At 43.5% G+C, this 19897-nt stretch overlaps 6 protein-coding genes across 6 annotated transcripts; 5 read left to right on the top strand and 1 right to left on the bottom strand.

The window, feature by feature from the left end:
• Nucleotides 1-1868: 1868 nt before the first annotated feature.
• On the top strand, nucleotides 1869-3965 carry J4E79_006753 (uncharacterized protein; the record flags this gene model as incomplete). The annotated part of the gene is made up of 2 exons (XM_049355622.1): nucleotides 1869-3642; nucleotides 3691-3965. The coding sequence occupies 2 exons, from the start codon at nucleotides 1869-1871 to the stop codon at nucleotides 3963-3965; spliced, it is 2049 nt and encodes a 682-aa protein (XP_049209651.1).
• Nucleotides 3966-5120: 1155 nt separating this feature from the next.
• On the top strand, nucleotides 5121-6822 carry J4E79_006752 (uncharacterized protein; the record flags this gene model as incomplete). Its single annotated transcript, XM_049355621.1, has 2 exons — nucleotides 5121-5334; nucleotides 5402-6822. The coding sequence occupies 2 exons, from the start codon at nucleotides 5121-5123 to the stop codon at nucleotides 6820-6822; spliced, it is 1635 nt and encodes a 544-aa protein (XP_049209650.1).
• A 299-nt stretch (nucleotides 6823-7121) lies between these two features.
• On the bottom strand, nucleotides 7122-7677 carry J4E79_006751 (uncharacterized protein; the record flags this gene model as incomplete). Its single annotated transcript, XM_049355620.1, has 2 exons — nucleotides 7122-7310; nucleotides 7426-7677. The coding sequence occupies 2 exons, from the start codon at nucleotides 7675-7677 to the stop codon at nucleotides 7122-7124; spliced, it is 441 nt and encodes a 146-aa protein (XP_049209649.1).
• Nucleotides 7678-8026: 349 nt separating this feature from the next.
• Nucleotides 8027-8470, top strand: J4E79_006750 (uncharacterized protein; the record flags this gene model as incomplete). The annotated part of the gene is made up of 2 exons (XM_049355619.1): nucleotides 8027-8215; nucleotides 8270-8470. The coding sequence occupies 2 exons, from the start codon at nucleotides 8027-8029 to the stop codon at nucleotides 8468-8470; spliced, it is 390 nt and encodes a 129-aa protein (XP_049209648.1).
• Nucleotides 8471-9353: 883 nt separating this feature from the next.
• Nucleotides 9354-11456, top strand: J4E79_006749 (uncharacterized protein; the record flags this gene model as incomplete). The annotated part of the gene is made up of 4 exons (XM_049355618.1): nucleotides 9354-9402; nucleotides 9448-9721; nucleotides 9769-10785; nucleotides 10835-11456. 4 exons carry the CDS (start codon nucleotides 9354-9356, stop codon nucleotides 11454-11456), a joined length of 1962 nt encoding a protein of 653 aa, XP_049209647.1.
• Nucleotides 11457-11962: 506 nt separating this feature from the next.
• On the top strand, nucleotides 11963-13255 carry J4E79_006748 (uncharacterized protein; the record flags this gene model as incomplete). The annotated part of the gene is made up of 1 exon (XM_049355617.1): nucleotides 11963-13255. The coding sequence occupies one exon, from the start codon at nucleotides 11963-11965 to the stop codon at nucleotides 13253-13255; it is 1293 nt and encodes a 430-aa protein (XP_049209646.1).
• Nucleotides 13256-19897: the final 6642 nt, after the last annotated feature.

Below are 19897 nucleotides of genomic sequence, written 5' to 3'. Positions count from 1 at the left end.
CGTAATTTCCGTTTTCAACGAGTGATGGCTGGCTATGGCAGGAGCGAGTGCGGTGCCGGAATAACCAGTGTGTGCAGTGTGCTGTATTGTAGTGAAAGACGGTCCTAACGAGCGACGAGGAAAACCGACGAGACCCCGGGCGATACAGTAGGTGTTGCTAGAGCGATGGCTGATGGGGGCGAAGTTGGCCAGGGGGGTGCTATTTTGGGGCTTTCGTTCCGCCACTAGCACAAGGCCATCGCTAGAGCATACATAAACACGGGAACTCTTCTGACTTCGTGATGATCAGAGACTACGGCTGTCGAGGCATGCATTTTCCAGTGTCTGCCTCGGCGATACTATGCAGTAGTACTACGTGATCTCTCCATCCTCATGCCTCTCCCCACAGATGTCGCTGTCACACCACAGAGCCCTCAGGCTGTACCTAGGGACGCTGCTACATGAGCGGACCCCTGCATGCACCAAATCCTGCAGCCCAGCGAGCCAAACGGTTACCCTGGATCGACGTACTATCAATTTCCCTATCTACTAACCTCACCTCTCCTTTTCAACATTCCCAGACATTAACTCAAAACGCTCCCTTCTTCGCAACGTGCCCGGCGACCTTCATGTAAGGGTGTTCAGCTTCTCAGCCCACCGGTCCATTATTTCTATTGACGCCGAGGGCGGTCGCCACTACCACTACCGCATGTCAACACCGCGCGCGTGCAATGCACAGGCTGCCTGAAATAAAAAGGACTGTGCCCCATCCTTCTCCTCCTGTACGAGTGGACCTGCGCTGAGCTTTGGCGGTGCATTTCCACTTGACGCCTTGTGCTTTGCGTCAAGCTGAATGACTGAACGCGTGGAGTCAGGGTCTATTCACATAGGCGCAGCTCCACACTCTTCCATGTCTCCATCCTGAGCCCTGCAGGGCGGCAGCTCCACCCGCGCGGACTGCCATGGACGGCTCATTACCTAGCTAGCATTTGTCACATGTATAGGAATCGATAGTCGCTGGCGGAGCTTCGGAGGCAGCGGTGGCTTGAGTAAGTAGTCTCTAGGTACTGTCAAGCCTCAACATGTCTGCCCGACCACCTGAACAAACTCTGCGGTTCACGTTTGGACAGTGACCAGATGGTTGATGACGCCACCTTCCTAATACTCACTGCGTACGTGTCTCAAACAGCGCCCAGCCCTGGGGCCAGTAGTCAAATATCGACGCATGCCCATGTACATGCAGAGGCTCCTCCACATTTGCCAATATTCCCCCGTGAGCCGCCATCGATTACTTGCGCCCCTTTCGGTTCTTGCCGAATAGATCGATAGTGCTCGTGTTTCAACTGTAGTCACACACCCTTTCGCTTCCTCAGCGAGCCGGCCTCTGCCGCCCAGTCCACTATTCGCCATTCTATACGAGGGTCTGCCTGCATCGGGTGGGGTTTCAAAAAGCGTCAACCTCCCACTTGCCTTGTCTGCTACGTAGAACTGTTGGCGCGAAAGTTGCAGGTTGAAAGTTGACCCAGAAGACTACCTGTTCGCGTTCTGTTCAGGGTCCAAGTGCCGAAGCTGCGAACCCTCCACTCCGCTTCCTGTAAGTCTAATCCTTTTCTGTACCGTAGATCATCATCCCAGGGTGCGCATCCTGAGGCCGAGGTTGGCGAACAGTATCCCAGCCCGTCGTCACACCGCAATTCAAGTTCTAACAGTGAATTGTGCGAATAGAGAGGATCCACACGGCAGACGGTCTCTTATCGCATGCGCGGATTTCTTTGTCGCTAGGACTGCACCACCATCTTAGAGCCCCGCCGTTCCAGCGAGTCAGGACTTAGGCGGACATAAGACTGCAACCAGAGGTCTAACGAAGGGGGATTCGCCTTTTTCTAGCCATGTCCCAGGTCGCTTCGACACCACCATCCAGGGCATTGCCACCCATTCCAGCCGACCAAGAAGCCTACAGCGCGCATCGTCCCGCCTCCAACGGCTCAAGTGGTTTCCAGCAGCGCAAACCCCCCGCCGCGCGCCACTCCTCAACGCCCTCTTTCAGCATCACCGAGCACCACGACACAGCAGGCGGACGCGACTCGAGACAGTCCGGCTCTTCTTTCAACCAAAGCTCCGACGGCCACTCGAGAACGCCCTCGCGAGAAACTCCAGACATTGAGCACAGATTCTCGGGGAGCTCGATTCCACCCGCACAGGACATTCCCTTCAAGCGACTGCATATTAGCGACGGCTCGTACGGGAGTCGGTTCTCGCACGTTGCAGAGATGGACGTCGCAAATGCACACGACGAGGCGGACCATATATACACTCCCCAAGAGCAATACCGGCCCGTATCCTACCCGAGCCAACCAACCCCGCCGGCTGCAACATATCCTCCCCGCGAGACCGCACAATCGCCGAATGGCGGCTCCCAGCACTCGTCGAATAATAGCGGGCGCAACAGCTATTTCAACAGCCATGCGCAGGAGGGCGAGCTGCAAGTCCCGCGCAGCACGGTTCCAAGACCCAACTCTGCATACACACTCGGCTCAGAGCTGAACATGCGAGGTCGCACAGAATCCCCGCGCCTCTCTGTGGTTGGAACCCCATCACCTAGCGGATCACCAAACCCTTACGCCCGCCCCGTATCAACGAGCCGCCGCTCCCCCGACTTTAGACCCGAGTCGTCTTACATCGATCTGACCAACCTCCCGTACAACCAGCAAATCGCTCCTGCGACAAACTTTGGCAATGCAGGTCTACGGGGCGTTGTGGGGCAGAATGCCTCCCTACTCGACGAGAAGAAGACGCTGGAAATGTACAGGGCAAACGTCAAGAAAACACAGGATACTGCCGTGCAATACGAGTTTGCGCTGTTCATGATTCAAGTGGCCCGCGAGGTTCTGGCGACAGAGAATAGCGGTGTCGATCACGGCATGAACCCCACAGAGTTGCTGAAGGAAGCACGACAGATTCTCCAAAGGTTAGCCGACCGCAGCTATCCTTTCGCGCAGTACTACCTCGCCGATGGGTACGCGTCCGGTCTATTCAACAAGGACAAGCCGGACCACGATCGTGCATTTCCCCTCTTTGTAGCTGCTAGCAAACACGGCCATGCTGAATCAGGGTTCCGTGCCGCACTTTGCTACGAGTTTGGCTGGGGCTGCCGCAAGGACTACGCTAAGGCGGTTCAGTTTTACCGTGCTGCTGCGTCCAAGAATCATCCTGGAGCTGCGACACGACTCGGAAAGGCTTGTTTGACAGGCGATATGGGTCTCCAGAACAAGTACAGAGAAGGATTGAAATGGCTGAAGCGAGCCACCGAGTCGGCCGACTTCCAGTACAACATTGCGCCGTATGAGCTTGGTCTGCTGCACGAGACGGGCTTCGGAGACGACATTTTCAAGGACGAAGTGTACGCGGTGCAGCTGTTTACCCAGTCTGCCGAACTGGGTCACCCATTGGCCGCTTTGAAGCTGGGAGAAGCCTACGAACATGGCCTATTGCGCTGCCCTAAGGATGCTGCGCTTTCCGTTCACTACTACAACTGCGCTGCTCAGGCCGATATCCCAGAGGCCATGATGAACCTCTGCGCCTGGTACATGGTCGGTGCTGAACCTGTTCTGGAAAAGGATGAGAATGAGGCGTACGAATGGGCCAAGAAAGCTGCAGAGCATGGTAAGTTTGTCGATAACAGCGCGAAGTACAGTCCACTAATTCCATCAGGTCTTCCAAAAGCCGAGTATGCCTGTGGATACTTTACAGAAATGGGCATTGGCTGCCGGAGAGATCCTCTAGAAGCAAACGTCTGGTACGTCAAAGCTGCAGATTCCGGCGACGAGCGGGCAAAGCAGCGCCTCGCCATCATCCAAGCTGCGGCATCCGGGCAGTCGCACGTCCCAGCAAGCAACAACGCCACCGAGAAGGGAAAGCTCAAGAAAGAGAAGGGCAGCAAAGAGAAGGATGGTAAAGAGAAGGACGAAAACTGTGTGGTAATGTAGAATTGGGCGTGTTGTGCTGGCCCTCTGCGATTTCCTTTATACCCTATTCGCGTTCGTTGTTTTTGCTTCCCGCATGTGCTCACGTTGGTCATTCCATTCCACGTAAGCGTTGCGATAATCTTTCTAATATGGGGATGTGCATATACGGCGTTTGTGGTGCATTGTCCTTTGCATACCGCCGCTTGGGACTGAGCGTCGAGGTTTTGTCAGCATACCTGGTGGAGGCAGGTCGACATTATTGCATCGTTTCGTCATGTCATAGCATGTCTGATGGAGTTACATCTCGTAAAAGCTGAGGTGGATAAAGGGGGTAATTGCATGATGCATCGTAATGGCTTTCTATAGCTCAGAGCTTGACTCAACTCAATCATAGACACAGACGACTACAAGCAGGTTGTTTCTGTTCAAAGACTTTCTGTTCAGTATTTTGCACTGCATTTATTGCTATTGCAAGTTCATAGCCCTCGTTTCGATTAAAGATGAATATTCCCTGGATACGATATTAGCTGGCACAGACTGCAGCCAACGGCAGCTGATTCCAGCATCAGATGTCAGTTCAGCACGGGTTTCGACGGCTTTGTTGCTCCGAACGCGTCTCGTGACAGCGCGGTTGCCATAAAAGCGCCGATTGGCCAATGTCTTGCAGCATCTTACGTAGCTTTACCTCACAACTATCCGTTCTTGTCCGGCCCTTACGGTACTCTAGATATGCGAATTCCACGGTACGCGTTCGTAATAGATACGTATTGACTCAATCACGCAGTAATGTGCATCGCAGTGAATGTACATGCAAAGGGCGCGTGGTTCGTGCTATACAGGTGTCTGCATGGTCTTGGCGGATGTTACTGGTGGACTCGCTTGCTGCGCTTCCCCAGACCGTGGCTAGCCGCTACCCGAATGGGTAGGCATGATGCACGTTGGCGGCTGAGGGATCCACCTGCACGCCTTAGACTGACTACATATGTAGGGCGTGCGATAACCGATAGCTGATAGCTGATCCTGATCAAGTGAGGTTTAAAGGCTTGGACTCTCTTCAATCAACTCATCCACGGACTTGTCATCACTTTGTACGTTGCGTCGAAAGTTGAAATAGGAAACAAAGAAGAATCTGGAGACGAAGTGCAAAGAAGTTTTGAGATTGAACCGCAGACCAAGATGTCACCACCTTCAGCAGTCGAAGTCTCCGCGGTTTCGGATACGTCTGGAGTTACTATCCCAAACCCGTTGAGCGCGCCGGTTCTGAGCAACGAGATTCTTGGAAGAAGAAAGAAGACGACTGCGGCTCAATGGGGTGTGGCAGCGCCATCGGACACGGCAAACTTCAGACTCAAGTCTCACGATCATAAACCCAAAGCCAAGCGATGGAGTCGTAAGTTCTTACCGTTTTCAATCAGCATTTTCTCGACATGGAATACATGGCTGACATATACAAATAGATATCATGACCAATGAAGCGACGATCCGGAAAGGTAACTCTCTCAAAGAAGCAGCAAAATATCTCGGTACACCAGGCATCATATCCCTCGGAGGTGGGTTACCATCTAGCGAGTACTTTCCTTTTGAAGAATTGTCAATCAAGGTCCCCACGATTGGTCACTTCTCGGAAGCTGAGACTAGGGAGTCTGGTGTGACTATCACCGCGGGCAAACATGACCTCGCAGAGAACAAGTCTAACTTCGACATTGCTACTGCATTCAACTATGGCCAGGGATCTGGTTCAGCACAACTACTCCGCTTCATGACCGAGCACACTGAACTGATCCATGATCCGCCATACCAAGACTGGAAATGCACCATGACTATCGGAAGCACATCCGCCACTGACATGTGTCTGAGGATGCTCACCCGGCCAGGCGATATGATCCTATCTGAAGAATACACCTTCTCCGCCTTTGTAGAGACCGCCCGACCAATGGGCGTACGCGTCTGCGGCGTCCCCGTCGACAACGAAGGTCTCCTACCCGACGAGATGGACTCTCTTCTCACAAACTGGGACCAGACAGCCCGCGGCGCACGAAAACCCCACGTCCTCTACACAGTTCCCACAGGCCAGAACCCCACTGGTGCAACGCAGAGCGCAGAGCGCCGGCACGCACTCTACAAAGTCTGCCAAAAGCACGACATCCACATCCTAGAAGACGAACCCTACTACTTCCTCCAAATGCAACCCTACACCGGCGCTAACGCGCCTTCCATCCCGCCACCAGCATCCCACGCCGACTTCATCAAATCTCTCGTGCCCAGCTACCTCTCCATTGACACAGACGGGCGGGTAATCCGCTTCGATTCCTTCTCCAAAGTAATCGCGCCCGGATCGCGAATCGGCTGGATCACCGCACCCGCCGAAGTCGTAGAACGGTATTCCAAACACGCAGATGTGTCGACTCAGAACCCAGCCGGAATGTCGCAACTCATCTTATTCAAATTACTGGATGAACACTGGGGCCATGCGGGCTATCTCGACTGGCTCATCCACATGCGCATGCAATACACACACCGCCGCGATATCATCCTATCCGCGTGCTCGAAATACCTCCCTACCGAAGTCATGAGCTGGAAACCTCCTATGGCGGGTATGTTCCACTGGATGCAGGTCGACTTTCGGAAACATCCTAATTACCCTGCGAAGAGCATTGAAAGCATTGAAGAGGGTATCTTTATGCGCGTTATTGAACATGGGGCCCTGGTTATGAGGGGAAGTTGGTTCTATGCGGATGCGGAGGAAGAGCACAATACGCTGTTCTTTAGGGCGACGTATGCGGCGGCGCCGGGGGAGAAGATCGAGGAGGGGATTAGGAGGTTGGGCGAGGCGGTTAGGGAGGAGTTTGGGTTGGGGGTTTATGCTAAGGATAAATGAGAGGTGGAGTGGGTGGTGAAATAGATTGAGTGTTGGAATGATCGCTTGTGGTCTTGCTCTTGTATTGATGGGGCAGTCATTTTGTGATATAGCGGGACATTCCTTGCTGTATATATCCTACCACCAAATGCAGGGCTATCCATGCCTCATCTGGTCCCTCTTATTCTTACACATGTCCAATTCCTAGACCTCTCTTTTGTAGTATTGTCAACCTATCGCACGGATGTCACTCCACCTGGTATCCTCCTCTGTCGTATTCCTTTCCCCTGGTTTGTTCTTCGACGCCGCAAATCTCCCGCTCAGTTGATGAAGTTGACGCAAAAGAAATGCAGCAATAAACTGCCAAAGATGAAATCCGCAAACGCCCGCTCGTGCGAGATATTCTCAAAGTGCACCTTGTTCTCCGAGTTTGTCTGGATGCGCAGCGAGGCTGTGAGGACGAATTGGCCGACTGTTGCGCTGAAACCGGAGAGGAAGGCGTTGAAAGGCTGTGTTTCCAGGCACGTTAGCGAGCAATTCGTATATCATTTCTTCCAATCTCATCGTACTCCGGATGTAGGGATCGTGGGAATTAGATATGTGATGGGAGAATTGAGGACGTACAAAGTTTCCAACCAAGACCACGTAGAGGAATTGCAGAGCACCGACGATGACGAGGAAAGCGAGGAAGGTATCGAGCAACTTAGTCCGCTGGGGTGTCTTGTCGACGTATTTGTTCCATATCCCTTGCGCAATAGCGGCGGCGTCTGTGTTGTTTGCTTTGCTTGAGCGAGCAGGTGCTGATGGGGTAGCTGTTGTAGATGTGGTAGTAGCTGGGGCGCCGGTTGGGGCGGTGGTGCGCTGTTTCGGTGCCATTTTCGTGACGTCTCGAGGATGTGTGTCAAGACTTTTGGTGTTGGAAGTGGAATTGGGAGATGACGCGCCGTGGTGCTGCTGCTGGTGGATAGCTTGAGGCCAGATGTTCGTACATGGTCCGAGCTCTGGGGTACGACGACCGACCGCGTCGGCGGTTCGGTGTCCTTCGGGTGTCCGTTTGGATCCCCGCAAATCATGCCATGGACTTGGCCCAGCCTTCCTTCTCTCTCAGCATTCTACGAGAAACTTTTACATCCTCAGTTATTTCTTCCGGACCTCACGTATTCACGCGACTGCCCGAGTTTCATTTCACGAATCACACGACAAGATAACAGAACACGACGCGATAATGGTACGTGATCACCAATTGCTGTCACGCGCGAGTCATGGTGTGCAATGGATGCTAATTGGAGGTCAGGGCTCTCTCGGAAACATCGCTCTCATCCTGGGCGCTCTCACTGCTGGTGGCGGTATCACTGGCTATGTGAGGACTGGATCTATCCCATCGGTCGTCGCTGGATGCACTGTCGGACTTCTGGTATGACCTCACATCACATGCATCACCACCTTGCGCGCATCTAACGAACGATAGTACATGCTCGGTGGCTACCGTGTCAACAGCCGCGCAGCGTACGGCGTTGAGTTGGCTCTTCTTGCTTCCGTTATCCTCGCTGGCAGCTCTATTCCTCGAGCAATGAAGTCTGGCAAGCCGCTGCCTATTGGTTTGAGCATTCTCGCGACCTTTGGCCTGTGGACTTTTGGAAACGCGTACATGAACAAGGCTCGTGTATAAGCACTACCAGAAAGATGATACGAAAAGCAGGCAGCGCGTCGTGCGATGAAAAGTGTACCATAACTTACCATGTTGAAATACGAAGCTTGACTGGATGAAGAAACGGATTCTACTGCGCGAATACTCCCTCTCGAGTTACTAATCGACGTGTCGATCCACAAGCTAGATGCTAAGTCATGGTAGCTGATTATCTCAACGTCTAGATATCTCAACGTTCTAACAGGCTCCCCACACGTTTGAGTTCGCTAATGATCCCGGGCTATTTGGAAGAATGCAACACCATCCACACAATACCGACGAGGCAACAATAGAAGCTCCCCACCAATCTATATCCCGGCTCTGCGTCGCGTGCCAACTGCCGTCGCTTATCCAGGGTCTTGCAAGTCTTAGCGTCATTCAGTAACACTGCATGAGCGAGTACTGGATATCGCGAGTATTGTTCCGGGTCACAATGCGGTTCCAGCTCATCAAAATTGATAGAACCAAGTTTCATTGACCAATCGTACCATGTCAACACCTGACTTTGACTATCAACCTGCCATTTCCATCACTGTACTCAGGCTGAAACCTATCCGCGAGGCAGAAGCTACAAAGCGATCATCCTGGTGTACGCAGTCCGTCACATATCGAAATCCCGAGTACAGTGATTGGTGGTTCGATATGACCACCCAAAGCCTTTCTCCAAAATTTTCATCTAAGACATACCAGAGGAATGAAAGCAAATTACAGATTGACGAGATCAAATCATGTCCCCGCATGGCTCGTGGCTCGCTCTGTGGCCACGATAAATGTTGGAGTTGGCCGCATAAAGAGTTGGGAAAGGCCTACTGGGTGACAGTCAAGAACGTATAGCTACGCCCATCTATCCACAGATCCCGCCACTATGCGCTACACGCAGCTTATTGGCAGTGCTGCGGCACTTGCTGGTTATGGTGAGTTCAATGTCCGCCTTAGCCGTTGATACTGACAGAGCGAAGCTTTTGCTCAAGAAGGTGAGGCACAGTCTACTGTTGTCTACGATGCAGAAACGAAGATCAGTTACTCGTCGTACACGGAGCCTGAAACAGGGATGACGTTTGGTGTTGCTCTTCCGAAGAACGTTACAGACCCGTATGATGCCATCGTCAGGATCACGGCGCCAATTGCCAATCAATGGGTCGGCTTCTCATGGGGTGGCAATATGGTCTGGAATCCATTGAGCGTTGCTTGGCCTAACGGTCAATCCGGGACGATATCTGCTCGCTTCGCTTTGTATGATGCATACCCAGGTTGACGATGACGGTTCTAACATTCCACAGTGGTATTGCTTTACCGCTTGGATACGATGGCGCCGAGCACAGCTACCTCAAAGGCACAAAGACAAACGCTACACATTGGACTGTCAATGCACTGTGCAAAGGCTGCACTGGATGGCAAAACAACGAAGATGAAAGATACGCATTGAATGGCACCGGTACAACACAATTTGCCTGGGCCTACGGCGTCTCTTCGGTCGAAGACCCTGCCAGAAATGATTCTGCATTCAACGTCCACGCGGCCTGGGGAAAATGGATCCACAATCTGGACGCTGCACGCATCGAGAATTTTGATTCCTTGGTCAATGCTAACCTGCTGACGGCACCCATAGCAAGTCCTTCCGCTGACCCGACCACCGTCGTGACAAGCGTCGTACCGTCTGCAACGTCAAAGCCAGCCGCGCCTGCTGCCATTCCAGCCTCGTGCTCCGGTGCCGGTAATCCCACATTCCAGGGAAGTCTTGCTTCTGGATGGAAGGCCACAAAAGTCGCGGGAGGCTTGACTGCCCCTCGTAGCATTCAATTCGACGGGGCAGGTAACATGTTGGTAGTTCAGTCTGGCAAAGGTATCTCGTACCATAAGATGGGTACGGATGGCTGTGTTACCTCTACCAAGATGCTGGTCTCGCAGAACAACCTGAACCACGGCATTGCAATGAGTCCTGACGGAAAGACGCTCTACGCCAGTTCCATGACTCAGGCTTACTCCTGGCCATATGATGCTGCTGCTGGGACACTGGGAACTCGAACAACGATCATTACTGGCATGTATAACGGCGGCTCTCATTTGACCCGCACTCTTGCCCTCGCACCGCAGAATCCGAATCTGTTAGTTGTCTCCCATGGTTCGAATGCCAACATTGACTCTGCCACGTCGGACCCCAAGACTGCGCGTGCCATTATCAAGGTCTTCGATCTGTCAAAGATTCCAAGCGGAGGCTACAACTACGTGTCCGGAGGATACAATGCGGGCTACGGTCAGCGTAACGACGTGGGAATCTGTTTCGACAAGAACAACATGTAAGCCTCACTTGTATGAGCGCGCGTGATGATACTAACAATGCTACAGGCTCTGGGGCGTAGAGAACAGCGGCGACGACTTCAAGCGCAACGGAAAAGATATTCACTTCAACAACCCAGGCGAGAAGATCCATTACATGGGCGACGTGACCAAGCCCAACAACAACTGGTACGGTTACCCATCCTGCTTCACCGTCTGGCAGCCCAGCGACTTCACCGACAAGGCCTTCAAAGTAGGCGATTGGTTTGTCCAACAACCCAGCACCAACATGAACGACGACACATGCGTCCAGACGGCCACAGCCCCTAAGCTTACCTTGTTCCCGCACTCTGCGCCGATTGATTGCAAGTTTGACGCCGACAGCACGACCATGTACGTTACTTACCACGGTAGCTGGAACCGCACACCCGTCACCGGCTTCAAGCTCGTCGCTGTGAAGTTCAAGATCGGTGCAGACGGCAACTACACCCCAGTTGAGCCTCTTACTAGTACCACAGCGGCCCAGGACATCTTTTACAACCCGGCTGTAGAGAAATGCCAGGGTAATGGACCGAGTTTCAGCTCTGGGTGCTTTAGGCCTGCGGGCTTGGCGTGGGATTCGCAGGGGAGATTGTTCATGACGAGTGATACATCGAGCAATGGGGAGGTTTGGGTGCTGGGTAAGTCGTAGAGGATGGGGTGGCACTCCCAAAGCGTTATGCTAGAGAGTCGATGAGGAGCAGACGATATGTATATACAGTTGGTGCAGTCACACAGTCGTTTCTAGGTCGCCATTTTCAGGCAATGGGAGGTACCGGTTTACTCGCTCCTTGCGGCCAAGGTGCAAAGTTCTAGATTTGCTTCAATCCCGTCGTCCTTCAACACATCGTCAGCGTCCCAATTACTCGAAATACGCGAACCATAGGTATACATTGACTCACCCAAAGTATCAGTCGCAAGCGAACTCTCGAGATAGCTACTAGCTCGTTGTTCTGGGTGTCGCGCAACCATGGTTCGCGTACCGGGCACGTGGCAGGTATTTATCGGAAAGCGGCGTTATATAAAGCACAGCGATATTTGACTTCATTACCTACACCTAGAATCCTCAGCTCGACTCACTAAATTCGACAACTGTTGTACACCACCGCTACCCTTAAGACACTCGCAGCTTCCGACACCCACACACAGACTCCAGCCATGTCCGATACGAACAATCACGCGCCATGCTACTTCATGGAGCTCCCGACTGAGTTGCGCCTCAAGATCTACCGCTACGTTCTTCCTGAGGTCGTTGAACCCAACTATCAATCCCAAGTTCATGCCGCTTCTATTCTACGAGTTAATCATAAGGTCAATCAAGAGGCTTCTTCTGTGTTGTATGGAGAGACTCAATTTCATGCGTACGTATCGCAAGACACCATCCAGCTACAAAATAAGTTATGGTGGCGGCGTACGGAGTTCAGAAGCCTCTCTATGATATTTTCGCCGTCAGCCAGATCCATCCGCCATCTTACCGTCCACGTCAATCTTCGGAGATGGTCCGATGCTCATTCTGATCTGCATGAAAGGGGCATCAGTGGTGATGAATACGAAGCCTATAAGGCGAGGGATAGCGTGCGGAAATTTATCGACTTCTTTACATCAGGAAATACTTCGCTGAAGTGGCTGGAAGTTAGGCCCACTCTGGTAAACTACTGCAGATGGTCTGAGGAAGACATTATCGCGGCGGTCTTTGTGGTTATAGGACCTTTCGAAGCGCTGAGCAACATCAAAACAGCAACATTGGTGGCCCTAAATTACACAAGTTGCGGTAGACTTGGTACCGAGCGTCACTCAGCCATCGCTAGCCTCCATACCAATCAGCTTTACGGTCGACTTCGAGAGGAGTGGCTCTCTTCCATCACAGAGTCCAAGCCAGCCTCGGGACCCATGGACAACGAGCAGGGAAAGCTTGCGTATGGCGTTATCGAAGAAGTTCTTCGACTGATATATCGGGCAATGCCATATGCGGTGCGAGGTACTTACAGTTCGATCCATCGCCGCTTGGATGGCCTCGAGCTCCCGTTTCACTCCGCCCGCGTTGCCTACGAAAACGGCGATGTCGAGACTTTGGTAGCAATCAGAGAAGCCATCAGGGGGGAATGGGTCAAATTACAACCCCGGCTGTCGCGCGAAGCATCTGCCATCTCGCAGTCAATCTACGACGTGTTCAAGACTAGGGATATCGCAGAACTGCCCGAGTCAAATCCACGCGTCGTGCCATCAGAGACTAAGACGTCAAGTCCCGTTTCTACGATGGATGAGCTAATGGACTGGGACTGGTCGGAAGTTAAATGCGGGGTCCCCAAGCACGGTGAACCTGGCGTTACCATTAAGGAGGATAGTTGGAGGATCTACATCTACAAGGGCGATAAAATGTGGACGCGTCTGAAGACACCGCAGGCGGTACGCGAAGCAAAGGAACGAGGCAGAGGCGATGGCATACTTTGAAGGCACTTCAGATTGTTTGCGTTGGTAGCAACGAGGCAATACAGTGCATGTGAGCAGCTCGCTTATGATTGGCGGTTATGACACGCGACGCAATACCACTTGCAGAATCATCTCGCATCAGATGAGAGATGAACGATTGGGAGAGGAGTTGACGAGAAGCGAGAGAAAGAGAGGACACCGGACAGATACAGAGAGGTTTGCATGCTTAGTTACCATCCTATACATCAGGGGAAGAGTGGCGTTGTGGAGATTGCGGTATCTTTAGGTGGAGTGTTCACTAAGTAGAGTGACAAGCAAACAGGAGCAATGACAGCATAGCAGCAAGTTATATGCGGGACGAAATCTCGTTTGTAGGGCACGAGATCCTGTTGTTGGACAACTTGCCGCTCCAAAGCGGTCTAACAGTGTAGCTAAGACAAGCCATCATAATTCCAGCCGCAATGTAGCACACGCCTAATTACAGGGTACAAAGTAAGTGCAGCTATTAAACTTTAGTACTGCGTATTTAAGCTTAAAAAGCTATTAGAGGTATCTTAGAGGTAGTTAAAATCCTTCTAATAGCATTTAGTAGGTGCAATTATTTATATTTTAATTAATTTTGTATAAGTAAACTATAACTTAATAAATTTAGAGTACGTAGCTTAGTATAGATTTGCACTTATAGTATAGCTGCCTTTACTACTATACTAAAAATACCTATTAAATTATAGGTTAAACAACCTAAATTAGTTACCTAGTAACTTAGTATAGTACCTATAGTATTAGTCTGTTAGAAACTACTAGCTATTACTATCTACTAGTCTACCTAGAATAAAAAGCCTATATATATCTTTATCTATCTTAACAACTCTCTAACTTATAAAAAACGCTTTTTTCTTTAAATTATAAGCCTTAAGCTAGAGGTAGACTATTATTATATTATACTAGCTATTTAGTAGCCTAGTAAGATTACGCGCTAGTGTTAGATAGTAAGTAGCTATACGTAGATAGTCTATTACTAAGCTATCTATTACTAAATTAAGAGTTATAAGTTATATACCTAGATTAGAGTCTAGTAAGTTATATTATAAAGTAATATTGCGCTAGTTTTTATTATTATTTCTTATAAGTTATATAAATAGTTTACTATAGCTAGATAGACCTTTATAATAAATTAAGTTATATATTAACTTAAGCTATTTCTTAGTACGCGCTCTCTTTTTCTCTATTATATTAGTAGTATAACTAAAGTAGATAATAATATACTATTTTTAGAATACTCTTCTATACTATAACTTCTACTTAAGGTATTCTACTAATAGTAAATAGACGTTACTAGCGTGTACTACTTTAACGCATTCTCTAAGGCCTACCTAATAGTTAGATATAATATTACGTAACGTTAGTATAATTATAGCTTATTCTTATAGATATATAACTAATACTCTAGTATTACCTATAATAGAAGCGTAGAGAAGAACGTTAAGATTTAGGCGTAGTAAATTAAACGTAGTTATAGTTATAGAGTCTCTATTTAATAGTATTAATTAATTCTTATCTAATAAATTCTTACTACTATTACTTATTATTTAGTTATTTTAGGTACTATCTATAGTCTAAGACATGCTTATAGTTTTTAGAAGAAATAACTTCTTTATAGTCTACCTAGGTACTCTTACCTTTTATAGTATACTTAATTAATTAATATTTACTAAAGATATATTAAATAGTAGTTTATAATACTTTACCTACTATAAGCGTAAATAATAGCTTTTAAAGATTCTGTAAGTATTAAGAAATATTTATAAATAAACTTAGTATATATAAGAATCTTATATTACTAAGTATTAAGTTTATAATTTTTAACTTACCTAATTTATAAACCTAGAGTATTTTAGGTAAAGTAGCTATATTTACTATACTTTATAAAGATTAGCACTCTTATAGAAAAGAAGGTTAGAGTATTACTTATAACGTTACTTTGTGTTAGATCTATACTACTATTATAGTATTTAAATCTACTGTTTTTATATAATCTAGTATATATTATTATACTCTAGATCTTATCTATCTCTATTATAGCTATAAATACTTATATAATTCTCTTTGTTATTAGTTATCTTAGGTATAGTAGAGACAAAAAGCCTATTATAGGTATTAAAAATAGCTTAATTATTTCTATACTTAGCTTAAGTAAGTTAGTAGACTCTTTCTTCTAGATATTAATACTATAAAGTATAGCTAGAGCTAAATAATATAGCGTACTCTAATTACGCTGCACTAGCGTCTATAAGAGAGCTAAGAGCTTCTTCTATATTAGTCTTTACTACTATAATACTTATACTATTTAGCGCGTAGATTTAAAGAGAAGGTATATAATAAGTATACTCTATAACTATAGTATTCTATAGCTAGATATACTTCTATAGTATCTTAAACGTTAGCTACGCTACTTCTCTTTCTCTTAAGCTCTAGAGCTATCTAAAGATAAAAGATTTAATATAGTCTATAGTATAGTCTTCTAGTTCTATATAAATAATATAGTTAAACTTCTATTTCTAGAGTAAATATAATAACTTTGTCTAAAGCTCTTTCTAATAGTCTTTTAGAAAATATAGTAAGTTCTCTAAGCTTTTAAGAACTATTACTAAAAGGTCTTTACTATAGTATCTAGCTGTATCTAGAGATAAGTATAGAAGAATAATAATATATTCTATATCTATAAGTGTATCTACGTACGTTAGAACTATCTTTTAGAAGTTTATAAGAATAATAATAGCTTTCTTATTCTTCTCTAGGTAAATACTAAGTAAGAAGAGAATCTCTAGATCTTAGTAGCTGCTATAGATTAGTATAATATAATAAGTTTAGTTAGATAAAATAATAATTAGAGAATATAATATAAGTTTATTATACTTTTATATAGAAAGTAACTAGCTAGACTATATAAATATTCTATAGAATTTAGATTTAACTAGCTATTCTACTATATACTATATATTACTATAGTTATCTTTATTACTTAATCTATTATTATTAAAATCTATAAACCTCTTAACTAGCGTATACTAATTAATAAGATATTAATAAAGCTCTTATAGTATTACTCTAAACTTTACTAGTTAGTAATATATTATAGAGTTATAAAAGAACGTAAAGTTATTTAGACTAGTAAAAGTATTAAAAATAGCCTAGAGCTCTCTCTAAGAGTTTAGATTAGCTTTAAATAGTAGTAGGCCTTCTATTATAATAGTATAGTTTATAGCACTAAAGCCTATATATAGAATCTCTACTAGCAAAGATACTTATTTCTTAAATTCTTTATACTTCTTTTTACTATTATTAGAAGTATAGATAGTAAAATAATTTACTATAGGTCTAACATTATTAGAGAGTATAATAAGTAATAGACTATAGATATCTAAGCTATTATTACTAAAGATATTAAAAACTAGTAATCTACTCTATAAGTATAAATTAAGCTATTAAAATTTAGAAGTAGTAAGGCTAGATCTATACGTTATTATTTTCTAACTTCTAGTGTATAAAAGAAAAGAAATAACTAGTGTAACTAAAAGTAACTAAAAGAGTTTATAAAGAACTTAGCTATAAAGAAAGAATGCCTTCTACTTCTATAGTATCTATCTATAGTAGTAGTAGGCGAAGTTACCTATAGAGTAGGTAGATAATAGTACTAGAATTAGTTCTAATTACTTTATAGTATATCTTTCTAGAAGCGTATAAAATACTTTTCTATAGAATATTTTAACATAGTATAGTAGTAGTTATAGTAGTGCTAGTAGTCTTTATTTATATATAGCGTAAAAGAGGTCTAGAGTCTAGAATAGCTATAGACTAGGTAACTAGAGATCTAGTGTACTCTATAGTATATTATAAACTAAGTAAATCTATTTACTATAATAATCTATTCTTATAAAGTAAGACTTAAATACTTCTAGAGTAAAGTTCTCTTCTTTAGCAAGTATAGTATAGAATTTATCTAGAATTACGCGCTCTAGAAGAAAGAAAAACTTTATTACTATCTCTTTTTATTAATTAATATAATTAAATTAATAGAAGAAGTAGTTAAAGCTAAATATATTAGTAATTATATATTAATAAAGTAACTAAACTTACGTACTATTTAAACTTAGTAAAGTAGTACTATAGTTATCTCTTTACTTTTAATTGCGTAATAGCTACCTTCTTTAAAAAAGTTACTAGAGACTAATAGAGACTATTAATCTTATATTAAATAAATACCTAGTAGCGTAGTCTCTATCTACGTAGATTAGGTACTAGAAACTTAAAATTAGCTAATAGAGGCTGTAAGTTAATAAATTTAAAGTTAATCTAAACACTATTTTACTTCTATACTACTTAGTAGCCTTTCTAAATTTCTTAAACCTTTTAAAAAGATAAGTAGTACTATAATATTTCTACTAGCACTAGATAATTAGTTTTATACTTAATATAAGGTTACTACTCTAAGAACTAAGCGCCTATCTATAGATTAATATAGTTAGCCTTACCTTAGGCATAGAGTTAGAGGTTCTATAAAGTCTAAGGTAGTAAGAAAAGTAGTATTTAATAGCTACTATTATATAGACTTATAAAACTATATACTAAAGGTAGTAGTAGAGACTTTTAGAATTTATTAACTATAATCTTATAATTATTTTCCTCTATAATATACCTAACACTACTAAACTAGTTAGAGATAATCTTAACCTAAATAGAGTTAGTAGTATAGATAGTAATATAGAATTCTATTCTTACTTATTACTTTATTAGAGTTATATAGACTTAATCTTTAGTATAGTATAAAGTGTAACTCTTAATATTAAATAGTACTAGTATACGTACTCTAGATTCTTTAGCGCTACGTATAATCTAAATATTCTTATTAAGTTACTAGAAGCGTTTAGTATAATTATATAGTAGAGGCTATACGCCTTTAGTTATATATAGCACTCTATCTACTAACGTAAACTTAGCTAATTAAATAATATAAACGTTCTTAAGTAAAATAGTAAATACTTCTACTTTAAAAAATATACTATAGCAATATTTAATAAAATAATCTATAGCCTTAAAAGAGTAGCTATAGTTAGTTACTATTATTAAGTATAAGCTCTCTACGTAGTATATATATAAAGTAATAGAATAAAAGAGCGTATAGATATTAATTACAATTAGTAGAGATAGAAGATAAGTAATTAGAATACTTAGTAAGAGAGAGGTAATATATAGTCTATTAGATAAAAGTAAGAGTACGCCTCTAACGTAGTGTTTATTATATAAAAAAACCTATTTCTATTAAGTAATACGCCTTAAGCTATATTTAGTATAGCACTAGTACTTATAAAGAGAAATCTTTTTTATAAATACTATATTATATTAGTAATTACTCTAAGTCTTATTCTAGCTAAGTATTACTATTTACTCTAAATATCTTAGCCTAGGCACTACCTCTATAGCATTAATTTTAATAAGAGAAAACTTTATTAACTTATATATATATATTAGAATATTATATAGTATTCTTTAAACGTACTATACTACTTTACTTTAGTATTAAACTTTAGAATATAGTATATTTAGCGTTAAAAGTTAGCTAAGCTAGGTACTAAAGAAGGCTCTAATAGCGTAAGAAACTTAAATAATCTAATCTTAGTTAACCTTTTTATCTAAGAAAACTTTTCTTATTTATAGAGAATAATTACCTAATTCTCTAGCACGTTAATATTTTATTATTTCTAGCCTAACTATATTACTACGCTGTTACTTTTTTATATTTTTATAACTTACGTTAGCGTAGAGAGAAGCTACCTAAGAACGTAGTAAGTTAAAGTATAGATTAAGGTTCTATTTATAAATATAAGAGTTAGATAAAGTAGAAATTATAATTTTAAATACAACGCTATTTAAACTACTAACTAAAATAACTACGTAATTAAAAACTCTAATAGATTTATTATAGAACTATATATAGTAGTAATATTATCTAGAAAGAGTTATATAGAAATCTTAAGAATATATATTTCTAATATATAGAACGCGCTTCTATAGATAGAAGAATATAATAAAGTAATATAGCGTAACCTTAACTAGAAATAGTAGTTAATAATTATTAGACCTTACTAATCTAAAGAAGAAGTAGAATTAGCTAAGTAAAGTATTAAATAATAGCGTAATAATATAACGTTTAATAAAAGTAGATATTAAAGTAAATAATTAAGTTTTGTAAATAATATAGCGTAGATTTAGGTAAATAAAAGTTATTAAGTAGAAGTAAGAGAAAAGAAGTATTATCTTAGTAAATAATTATAGCTATAATAAAGCTATATTATTAGTATATAATTAGAAAGGCTATAGAATATATATAAAGTACTTCTCTTATAAGATATATCTTAATTATACACTAAGATATAATATTATTTATCTTATACGTAAAATATAAAAGCTATATAAAGTAGATATATATTAAGGTAGCTATATTTTATAAGTTAGTTAACGCGCTAGCGTCTTCTTTAATAGATAACTAATAAATATAGTACACTCTAAACTAAGAATTTATTTTAATAGAGAAGAAACCTAGTCTAACTACTAAACTATTCTTAGAGTTTAAAAGACGTAGAAGTAGTGTCTATAGCTTAGCTA

The sequence above is a fragment of the Alternaria viburni genome (assembly GCF_023758015.1).
Source record: "Alternaria viburni strain BMP 2772 chromosome Unknown scaffold_14, whole genome shotgun sequence".
NCBI classification, from domain to species: domain Eukaryota; kingdom Fungi; phylum Ascomycota; class Dothideomycetes; order Pleosporales; family Pleosporaceae; genus Alternaria; species Alternaria viburni.
The sequence above is the reverse complement of the archived record's forward strand: the minus strand, read 5'-3'. Positions and strand labels throughout refer to the sequence as shown.